The 12,098-nt window shown below is 46.1% G+C and overlaps 1 protein-coding gene across 1 annotated transcript in view; it reads left to right on the top strand.

The window, feature by feature from the left end:
• Positions 1-11,752, top strand: part of PAOX (polyamine oxidase) — a 97,328-nt gene extending 85,576 nt beyond the window's left edge. Inside the window, exons 6-7 of the mRNA XM_075349134.1 lie at positions 10,598-10,755; positions 11,501-11,752. Coding sequence (XP_075205249.1) covers positions 10,598-10,755; positions 11,501-11,650 — 308 coding nt within the window. The 3' untranslated portion in view covers positions 11,651-11,752. The remainder of the gene's footprint in view (positions 1-10,597; positions 10,756-11,500) is intronic.
• Positions 11,753-12,098: the final 346 nt, after the last annotated feature.

Raw genomic sequence — 12,098 nt, 5'->3', positions numbered from 1 at the left:
CGGAGCAGGCCACCGATCGATGGGGCCCACGGCAGTACGAGAGGCCGGTCGGCGCCGAGGGCATCCGAGAGAGCCTGGCTCTTGAGCAGGAGGTGGATCACAGAACCCGTGCCCCGTACTGGGAGGCACAGCCACAGTAAGCTACCCTTCTACAGTTAGGAGGAAGGGACAACTGTTCACTAACCAGGGTGTGGGACCCGAATACACCTTCCAACGGCCGCCGGTCACTGGCAACTTGGTTTACTACTGGACTTGTGTGAAATTACTGAACTGTGAGTACACCATCGACCCCCGGTCCAATCCGGCGCGCCACCTCCAGCAGCCATCACTCCCGTGTACAGACACAGGGCCCCGGAACTACACCTCACCTACCCATGGAGGGGATCCCATCTAACTATCCTGTTCCATCAGCCCCGGGCGCCCCATCACCAGGCAGTTGCGGTGTCACCATCTCTCACCGCAACCCACGGGTGGCGTCACAGACAATTCCCCCTGTACATAACCCCCTTTTCCGACGGTTGTGAGGACGGGCGGCCGTGCGAACCCAGGTCTGGTCACCACTCGAGCCGCAGCAGCGAACCCGGATCCGAACAGGGCCCCCAGGGAAGCAGCAGCGGCCCCCGCCCGCAACAAAAGCAAAGAATATTGACCTACAGTTTATACTTATATGAAGTGCAATATGTCGCGCAAAAAAAAAAACAGTTTCAGAATCACTGATTTATAGTGAAGTGTTCCAAAGTTATTACCATATAAAGTGACACTGGTCAGAATTGAAAAGAATTGCTTGATCAGCAAGGTGAAAACCGGCTGGGGGGTTAAGGGATTAAGGTTCTTCCGCGAGATTTGTATATTATTACTTTCAGCATTTTGACCTTTGGAGGTGTTTTGCTTCATCAATAACATTCTCTTCAGATTGAGGTCAAGGACAGATGTCCTGAGATTTCACTTTAGTATTTACTGGTATAATTTAGAATTGACTTTTCCATTTATGATGACCGCTTTCCTTGCCCAGATGCAGTAAAACAGGGTCAAACAACGATGTTACCACAACGTTGTTTCACATGGAATGATAAGGATTTCAACAATCTGTGGATAATTTGCACACTGCGAAAATAGTGTTATAGAAGCCTACATTTTGATGGGGCTAGGATGCATAGAGAGCAAGGCCACCTCAGGAGTAGTGTTGAGCCACCCCCCTAGTGTTCGAGTTCGGTTCGGTTCGGCGAACGGCGAATGTTCGCTGAACACCTTCGAACCCCATTGAAAACAATGGGAGGCAAAAGCAAACACATAGAAAGCACCTTCTAAGGTGTCCAAAAGGTGACAAACAACTCACAAGACACCACAAATACATGGAAAGTGACAAGTACATATACTCATGCTGAAACAAAAAAGCTGGACAAGTAAAAGGAGGAGGAGACACAGATGTAGTGGTATCTCCAAATGAAAATGGATGCCATGACTGTGCAACTGGAGCCTTGCTCATTTTGGGCTTCTAATCTAGCAAAATGGCCTGAGCTCGCCACCTACGCTTGGAGATCTTGTCGTGCCCCGAAGACCACCTTTCTCTCTGAACGTGTCTTCAGTACTGCTGGTTGTGTGCTGACAGATAAGCGCACGCATCTTTCCAGTGACACTGTGGACAGCCTAGCGTTTATCAAGATGAACAAATCATGGATCTGCAAGGACTTTTCTACCCGTGTCATCCTGGGGAGAGTAAATGCTTGTGGATTTGGATTGTGCTTCATGCAAATCAGCATGTCAAGTTTGCAACTGGGGGACAAATGATGCCACTTAAATGTTTTCCGGGGCCCAATTTTTGGAAAAAAGGGAGACTCTGGTTGGAGTCCCCTTGCTATGTTTTAAATGATCCAAGATGAACAAATCATGGATCTGCAAGGACTTTACTACCCATGTGTCATCATGGGCAGACGAAAGGCTTGTGGCTTTTTGATTGTGCTTCATGCAAATCAACATTTAAAGTTTGCAACTGGGGGACAATTTATGTCACTTAAGTGGTGTCTGTGGCCAAATTATTGGAAAACATTGAGACTCTTTTTGGAGTCCCCTTGCTGTGTTTTACATGATTTTAGAAGGGCATGACTTGCCTAAAAGGTTGACTTTCAGCATCTGCAAGCTGTTGGCTACAGAAATGCTGCCTTTCCACCCGGTGGACCCAGAGGATTTTAGAGACCTTATGTCCATTGCAGTGCCCCAAGAGCAGATGGCCAATCGCCACTACTTCTCCAAGAAAGGTGTGCCTGCGATACATCCACATGTCGCACACAACATCACCACTTCCTTGAGAAACTGTGTGTGACAGGGTGCATTTCACCACAGATACTTGGCCCAGTCACCATGGACAGGGGCGTTACATGTCGCTGACTGGACACTGGGTAACTATGGTGAGAGATGGAGAAGGGTCTGCTGTACAAGTCTTGCCGTCCCCACGAGTTGTGTGTCAATCCTTCCTCTGTATGTAGAAGTTCCTCCACTGCTTCTGCCGCCTCCAACCTCGTCTTGGTCATCCACCTCTGCTCTAATACTGTCTGGTAAGGCCACCCGCGTTGTAACTGTGCACAAAGAATCCCGCACACCTCCTTACTATGCTGGCAGCAGAGCTCAACGCCATCAGGCGGTGAACTCTTTACTTTGAAATGTATGGGAAATGTGAGTCACACCACTGAGGAGTTGTGGACGGTTAGCTATGTAGACCAAGTTTCATCAATGGTTGTCTTCACTCAACCAGCAGCCAGGGAAGGCCGTGTGCGACAATGATGCAAACCTGGGTGCGGCCCTTTGCCGTGACAATGTGACACACGTGCCTTGTATGGCTCACGTGTTCAACCTAGTTATCCAGCAATTTTTAAACCACTATCCCGGCCTACATGGCCTTCTGCAGAGGGCACGGTGTAACGCCTGCCTGGATCGACACACTCAGACGGGCTGTAAAGGATAGGCTAGAGGGAAGCCACTCACCAAGCAGGACCCCTAGAACCCTGAAACCCTTTAACCTCTATACAGGGATTTGGAATTACACAAGGCCCAAGGTGATCAATACCAGTGGAAGGCTGCAGTCAGAAAGAGTAGTAGTCAGGCAGGGTCAAACCATGAATAGAAGAACATGAACAGAATCGGACAGCAAGGACTTAATCAGAAAACAAACAGAGGTCAAATGCGGATCGGGCAAGGAGGTACATAAACAGCAGGCAGGAGACGTAGTCAGGAAACAGGCGGTAGTCAGCACACAAAATCACAAAACAGAACTGGGTGGAACAGGAACCAGAAGTTCAGAACTATGTCTGGCAGTGGTCAGCAGACAGGAGGGGCCTAAAAAAGGGTGTGGTGTCTTCCCATTGGTAGTAGCTAAATGATGGTACTTCAGCTGTGAGACAACCACCACCTTCAGTCAGCCAGTGGTACTGCAGATCTCAAGGTAACCCAGCCCAGTGAATGAACGGAACCTGCGGCCACCGGCATTGACTCCTCTCCCATCATCAGCACTATCTACAAAAGGAACACGGTGTCACCTGGCGATCGCAGTACAAGTTGCTGGAGCGGACTCCGGTGGTGATGTAACAGCCGTGTGCGACGATGATGTAAACCTGGGTGTGGCCCTTCGCCGGGGCAATGTGACACACGTGCCTTGTATGGCTCATGTGTTGAACCTGGTTGTCCAGTAATTTTTAAACCACTACATGGCCTTCTGCAGAGGGCACGCTCGCTATGTGCACGCTATGTGCTCACTTCCACCGCTTACACCCCGCAGCTGAACAACATGCATCGCTCCAGAAGTCTTTCGGTCTGCCGGTTCACCGCCTGAAATGCAATGTGCTGACACGCAGGAATTTGAATCTGCACATGTTGCAGCATCTGTGGCAGCACCGGCGAGCCCTGCTGCTATACGTTATGACGTATAGCCTGGGCTAACGAGATCCAAAGGTGGTGCAGATCACGCTGCTGGAGTGGTCTCAGATCAAGGACCTATGCACCCTTCTTCACAGTTTACAAATGGCGATGAAGATGTTTACCGCTGACAATGCCATTATCAGCATGACAATTCCGGTCATCTACATGCTGGAGCACACTCTAAACAGTATTCATAGTCAGGTGGTGGGACAAGAGGAAGGGGAGGAAGTACAAGAGGAGTCATATGCGGAAGGGATAAAAAGATCTACAAGGTCCAGACGGTCAGCAGCACCAAGGCGGCAGGCATGGGACGGTGGGGGAGAGGGATTAACAAGGGCGCATAGTAGCAGCCAAACTGTTGAGGAAGGTGCAGGATCCCAGGAAGAAATGGAGGACGAACTGGCGATGGGCATGGAAGACTTAGCAAATGAGGGAGACCTTGATCACATTTCTGTTGTGCAAGGTTGGGGGAGAAGGCAGAGGAAGGAAGCATGATTCTCACTTTGCCGCCAACAACACAGCAAGGACTTGGTCCTCCTGGATGCGCAAGACACATGAGCGCCTTCTTGCTGCAGTACCTACAACATGAGCCTCGGATTTTCAGAATTCGAAGTAATGCTTACTACTGGGTTGCCACACTGTTAGATCCCCGGTACGAGACAAAATTTGGTGAAATAAGTCCTGCCATAGAAAGGGACGCACGTATGCAGGAGTATCAGCAGAAGCTGGTACGCAATCTTAGATCGGCTTTTCCACTAAACACCAGTGCTGCACAGAGTGAATCTCAACGCTTTGTCATGGCTAGGAGGAAATGGTGTTTTACTTGTCCACATCTGAGGCACCGAGGGCTTGCTGCTGTGCTGAGACGGCGTTGAGTAGGGTGTCCCTGCAGAGTTGCAAATTTGGTCATGTACAAAATGAGTGGAAAAGGCCAGATGCTGGTGGAAAGGGGAACAGGTGTGTTGGAAAGGGGAAAAAAAGTTTGTGTCCGTGGGTTTGGTGGTAAAGCAACAGTAACATCTACTGAAGAAACACCATCTGTTACGGGGGGACTGGCATATTTGGATAAGGTGGTATATATCCCAATCGCCAGTCGGGGTCCACCGTGCTCCCACATGGAAAAGGAGATGCTGACAACCCGAAGGTTAGGCGGAGGATACAGAGCTGGGTGGCTCTGAAACTAATAGTAGCCTTTACTGAGTTAGACGACACTCTGATCTGGATACTGTGAACCCTGTTAGCGTCACAGGGTCCACACACCCAGTCCAGGAACTCCCTGTTAACAACACAGGGGCCATTGGGTACGCTGTCCGTGTGCGTAGGGGGCACACCTGTGGACAGCAGGCGCAGCAGCAGCCCAGTTAATGCCACTGGGCTGCACTGGCAGGAATGGTAGGACAGGAGCTGGCCGTAACCATTCTGCGTTACCAAGTGTGGTGGTGTCCAGCACCGACGCCCTATCCTTGCCTACCTCTGTCCTAAAGCCGCAATGGGTTCAACACATGGAGGTGTGCTCTATTTGAGCATAATAGAAGACTGCGCACCTTCATATTGTCTCCAGCCCCTTTTATAACCTGGGTCCGCCCCAACCCAGGGTGGACCACAATGCACCTCCAGGAGGCAATAGCAGAGTGCCACTTCATCAGTGACATAACCAGCGGACTATCCGGAACCGCAACCTCACAGTTATGTACAGTTGAGGACCCCTCTATATATACCTATTATCCTTCATTCGATATCTGTATTATTGGAGGGATATATGTGTGTTTCTGTCTAGCCTGTCCACTATATATACAAAGCATATCCTGCCTATCTGTCTTCCACAGGGACAGCCACCGTTGAGTGGGGGCGCCACATTCGTATCAGATTTAGGGTGCCGACCTCCGCGGTAGGTAGTGGACAGGAGGGAGGTGCATTTTAGGGTGAGAACTTTACCCTCCTCCCTTTCTCTTTTTCTAAATTTTTGTTATACACTGGTTTTTGGATTTTAGCGTAATTTAATAAAAATTTAACTTTTTAAGGGTCATATATATATTTTGTCAATCACACTATAGCCTGGGAATCAGAGGTCTGCTCAAAAGCTGCAGTGAGTCCAGACAAGGAAATGATCTGCACTGATGCCCAGAAGCTTTGTGAGTCAGATCCAGGCCCCGATGAAGAAGGTTCTGAGCATAATGTAGACACTTATTCCCAAACTGTAAATCCTCTTAGTGGAGACAATGGGGAACATGCTGATGAGATTCAGATACCTGATTGGAACGACAACTTTACTATACGGTCAGGGCAGGAAGAGGTTGGCTCTGAGGAGTCAGGACGAGGGGAGTGAAAACACACAGGATGATGATGAGGTTGTAGACCCCACTTACTGTCAACCCACAGTCAGCCAGTCAATGAGGTCAGCAGAGGAGGTGGAGGAGGATTCTACTGACGACGACGAGGTTAGGTTGCGTGTTGTGAATGTCAGTTATGCTTTGGCAGCTGGGAGGCTCCCTCTGGTGGCCAGGAATGGTTTGGACATAGACCAGGTGTGATGAGCTATGGGCGTTTCCATTGCTAACTCTCTGCTTATTTAAATCCTGGTCTGATAGCAGGCTATGCCGGATGTCAGTTGTTCTTTGTTCACCAACCTGCTTCATTCTGCTCCACACCACATCTACCTCAGATAAGTGCTTGCTCTTTATTTGTTGATTGGTTCTTTTACTCTTATCTAAGTTTGTCATTTGCTGTGGTTGTTTTCAGTTTATTTGCATGCAGAGATCTTCCCTTTCAGTTGCTAAGCTGGGAAACTCCCTGCAGTTATGTTTGGAGTATAGCTCCTATTAGTCCATGTGTTTGTGGCTTTATGAATTTGTAATGATTCTTGTTTTTTGTTCATTGGTATGACAAGAGTGCCTGGTATAGGACTGAGTGCAGATCGTGCGATCTGAGGGCCTTTTTGTACTATCAGGAATTTGGACTTTTGCAGGGTTTTTCTCTGGCCACCATCAGCTCCTTTCCTGTTCTTTCCTATTTTAGTCAGTAGGGCCTCACCTTTTGTTAATCCTATCATATATCTGTGTATTGTGGTTTCCTATATCACCGCAGTTTTTGAATGTGGGGGGCTTGCTATTCTTTGTCTATTTTCTGAGGCAGAGAGTTATTCATCTTTCCTTCTTTTAGGATAGCTAGTTCTCTGGCTGGGTTCACGGTGCACAGGATGTTAGTTCTCCCCTCGGCAACTTCTAGTTGTGATGGTTAGTAAGGGGATGGTGGCCAGATTAGTTGCCAATGCTCTTGTCACCTTTTACCAATGATTGATGGTGGTCTTCCATGGTTCCGGATCATAACAGTTGCGTCTTCATGGACAGAGACAAAGTACTGGAAGCACGTCAACAACTGAATCCTCAGCCACAACTCTGCCTCTGAGCAGAAGTCGTGGTGGCTCTGCAGGTCGCAAGGGCTGTAAGCCTTGCCTAGCCTAGGGCTTTTTTGACATCAAAGGATCACACAACTCATGTCATCTGTAAGATTTGTCACCAATCTCTACTTAGAGGCCAAAAAAATCACTACTTTGAGTACTTCGCCCATGAACCGTCATATGAATATGAAGTGATAGGGTGAGGGTGTATTGATGACCTTTATCCACTGTGAATGCAAGATGCTTATTTGCCGTTCATTGTATGCATTTTTGCTGACTACCCACAAGGGGCTGCTGGTTTGCATCTGCCTTTGACTGTTTGGTCACTATAGCAATATCAAAACGGTCTTCGGCTGTGGACTTGGAGACCGGAGTAGGTGCTATATGTGAGCTGTAGGAAAAGTGAAAGGTGTGCGGTACAGATAGGAGCCGCCGCAGAAACACTTTGGTGGATTGTGAGGAGACTTATGTTGGAGTTTGGTGCGGAGGACCGTAACGCCTGTGAGCAGCATCCTGTGCCGGAGATCGCCATTCTTCAGTTGCTGGCTACATTGATTACCGTGAGAGTATCGTGAAGTCTATATTTATGGCAACTGGACACCACAGTACCCGAGTACGGTAGGCTGGGCCCAGCCAAGACTGCATGCACCCAACACTTTGATTTGGTAACAAAACACATAGCTGTTCTGCTTAGGCCGACTATATAGACAATAAGACTTGCTGCCTCTGCTATGTCAGTTTGTCAGTTACAGTTAAAATCCTAGAGGGACAGCGACACATGTTTGCATTGACTGTTGCTTTACAAGATTTCCAGGACTGTGTTGCTGAGCTGTGTGGTTTGCCTTTTATCATCTGCCTTATCTGTGAGGCTTCAACAAACAAGGGTATTCAGGGGGGTTAATGGGTTTTGTCTATGTTTAGGTAGATAAGTTGTAAGCTTTTGTGATGCGCCACTTGTAGGTCGTGTTCGCACGCGCACACACACACACACACACACAATTACTCCTGCTACGCAGAGGGATTACCAGGTAGTAGGCAACTGTTTAGACAGTTCCTTGGTTAGGCAAAGGTTGGTGAGAAGGGGGTATAAATCGCCATTATGAGTGTCGCAGCATAGGGGTGTAGGCTTTTGGACTTGTGAATAGATTATTCTAATCTTTCAGTTTTAGGCATGGTTGATGAAGCATAAGTCGCAGTGGGAAGGTCACTGCGGCCTAGCGGGGCTGTGCAACCACCGTCTGCCCCATCAAGTGCATCAAGTGCTCTTCATCCTCTGTGACTGTGGGGACAGCAGTCACACATACTTTTGGATGCAGACCTTCCACTCCTTTAACCGCAACAGGCAGTGTGACTGGCAGGTCGTCAGTTGTTTTGGAAGTGGAAACAGCTGCTGGTGTTGAGCTCTATCAGACATCGGAGAGCACCACCTTTGGATGAAGGCAACATTATATCTACACCTGCACCTTTCTCACAGATTGGCTGTACTACCTGCAGTTTAAAATTGCGTACCAGAAATGGAGAGGTGGTGTAGAATGCAGAGGTAGTGTAGTTTTCTTGTCAGCAGAGGATCCCTCACTTACTATCCCAGACAATGAAACTATGCCTCTAAAGCTGGCAGCACTTTTTGCAATTAAAATTGCGTAGCAAAAATGGACAGGTGGTATACAATGCACAGGTGCTGTAGCTTGCTTGACAGCAGAGGAAACCTAACGTAGTATCCCAGACAATTAAAGTATGGCCCTAAAAATGGCAGCACTATTTGCAGTTAAAATTGCGTAGCAAAAATGGACAGGTGCTGTACAATGCAGAGGTGGTATAGCAAAATTGTCAGCAGAGGAACCCTAACATAGTATCCCAGACAATGAAAGTATGGCCCTAAAAATGGCAGCACTTTTTGCAATAAAAATTGCGTAGCAAAAATGGACAGGTGGTGTGCAATGCACAAGTACTGTAGCTTGCTTGTCCTCAGAGGAAGCCTCACTTTCTATCCTTGACAATAGAAACTATGCCCCAAGGAATTGCCTGAGCTGATTTAGCCAGCCGCTGTGATATACAGACCTGCCTAGCAACAATGGCTATGAACGGCTGTAATGTAGCCCTGAAAAGTAGTAGTCCCTAATCCCTAAAGCGATGTGTAGATTGCACTGTATCTCTATAGCGCACGCGGGAGCGGGAGCGGTGACTGTCACCCACCCGCAGCAGAGAGAGAATGGCGGCGATGGGGAAAATGGCCGGGTCTTATAGGGCAAAGACATGTGACATGCACAGCCTATGACACATGCCCTTGCTTGTCTGGCAAAAATCCACTTTGCTGTGTGTGTGTCTGGGATTGGTTAACAGCCTGGCCCACCCCACTGTACGCGCGGTTAGGAAAAAAAAATTGGCGATCGCCATTCTTTCAGCACTCAGCAGCAGCACTGATCTAAACCCCGTCCCCCCCACACACTATACGCTGAATTTTGATAATATCATTATTAACAGTGACTCACCGTATTACAATGAAAAGCCAGCTAGTAACTAGCTATGCTTTTTGGTGATCGAGCCGTTATCGAACGGTAACTCAAACTGCCGAACTTCAAGCAAATCATTCGAGTTCGTCGAACGACTCGAACGCCGACCAAAATCACTCGAATTTGAAATTGGCGAACGGTTCGAATCGAACATCGCTCAACTCTCCTCAGGAGTGATTTGGAGATTAGTGTGACATAACATATTGCATAATTAAGTAATCTCTTGCCATAATCTTAAAACATTAGGATGGCTCCACCAGAGATGGGTAGCTCCAACACAAGGAAACTTGGGGAAACATTCAATGTAAATTTGCAGTGGTCCTATACCCTTGGAAAAAGATCTTAACTCCTTCCCAACATCCGTTATACATCTATGATGCAGTTTCAAGTGAGTTCCTGCAAACCACTGTACACAAACGGCAACTGCAAGAATTGGTGGTGTCATGACTTTCCATGGCTTTGTGCATTTTGCTTTCTTCATGTGTTCAATACTTTTCCCGAGTCAATGCTCATTAAAACATATAACTTAATTTTTTGACATCTATGGTTTGATTTCTTTGCCTGTGTGGATTGGATGCTGCAAAATTCATCTGGTGAGAAACTCATGTCAATAGCACATTTAGAAGTATAATTACTTAGAAAATTGATGACTTGTTCAATACTTATTTAGCCAGCTTACGAGGGTTGATCCTACTGATAGATAACCTTTAACTCACATTTAACAAATTTGTTTGTGTCAAAACCATAAAAGTAAAAAATAATGATTTCTAATTTAACCTAGGAAATCCTGAATTACCTCCACCAATCAGCATTCTGCGTTCTCAGTGGCATAGCCAGCCATACATTGGTGGCTCCTACAGCTACGTGGCAGTGGGCAGTTCTGGCATTGATGTGGATAATCTAGCAGAGCCCCTACCAACAGACAAAGAAGCTCTGAAGGTAAACTGTATTTTTCTGCCACAATTATTTGAGTCTGTAATGTCTATTGAATGAAAAAAATGGCAATGGAAAAAAGATTAGTGGAACAGATTTTTTTATGTGGCAGTTCTCTTAAAAAATGTTCAGAATATGTATATTTTTAGGTTTTTGTGTATGTTTGTCTAGCAAATTGATGATGGTTTATCTTATACTGCTGAAAATAATGATTCTAATGTAAATGCTCTGTTATAAGAGACTCAAATGGACTTTGATTGGCTGACTTCTTGAGATTTTAAATGTCAAAAATATATTTGCAAACTGCTATAAATGAGCTTAAAGCCATGGCTTACCTTTTATTAAGCAATTCTTCATCCTGGCACTGAAAATTGAATCCACATTTGTCATATAATGTGACCCTCCGTAATTCCCTCATATTTCTCCCACTCCCTCCTTCTCTGAGAATGGTATTTCAGTCTTTCTGTATTTAAATGCTACCACATTTCAAAGGAACAGCATAAGGCCCCCTTCACCTTATAGGTGATAATTTGTATTCATGATTCAACCAATTTAAAGAATAAAGTAAAATTAATTGCTATCTCAGCTTTCTATTTTCCATTCTTGACCAATTTCTGTCATTCCGTTCCAGTATGTAATCTAGGTTTTAGCTAACACAATGCGGCACTTTACTAATATGGGTGTGTATGGCGTACATTGCATTGTTGTGCCTTAATATACTGGCAATCAAGTTTACTTATTTCTTCTTTAGCCATTGCAGATTCTTTTTGCTGGAGAAGCCACAGAGAGAAAGTTCTATTCAACAACTCATGGAGCCCTCATGTCTGGATGGAGGGAAGCGCAGCGTTTGATTGACAGATATCCAGTGCAGCGGTTCACTGTTAGCAGACATAAGCTCTAAAGAAACATAGGCAACTGTACCAATATATTTTTAATTTTCAAGGAGAAATATAATCAAATATAATGATACGGTGAAGCAAGAATAAAATACACTTTTACTATGTTAAGTATGTGCTTTGCCCTACTTATGGAAATGCATATAAACCCAATAAATCCCTCCAGTTTACTAGTAGTATTATAAAACAGAAGATACATGCTACTGTAGATTGGAAACTAGATGTTTACTTTACATAATGCACTATTTTGTACATCTGATATGCCCACAATTGCACAGCTCGGGTAAAAGGGAGTCTGTCACCCCAAAAAGCAAATTAAACAAAAGTTATATAGGGGACTAAGCCATATATAACAATCATATAAGCAGTATATATTTAATTGCCGTAGTTAGTTTGAAAACTCTTTATATTGTGCAAATAAGATGGATTTGGTGCACCCTTGGCATGGCCAAG

Source organism: Anomaloglossus baeobatrachus, chromosome 5, assembly GCF_048569485.1.
Source record: "Anomaloglossus baeobatrachus isolate aAnoBae1 chromosome 5, aAnoBae1.hap1, whole genome shotgun sequence".
In the NCBI taxonomy this organism is placed as follows: domain Eukaryota; kingdom Metazoa; phylum Chordata; class Amphibia; order Anura; family Aromobatidae; genus Anomaloglossus; species Anomaloglossus baeobatrachus.
The sequence above is the reverse complement of the archived record's forward strand: the minus strand, read 5'-3'. Positions and strand labels throughout refer to the sequence as shown.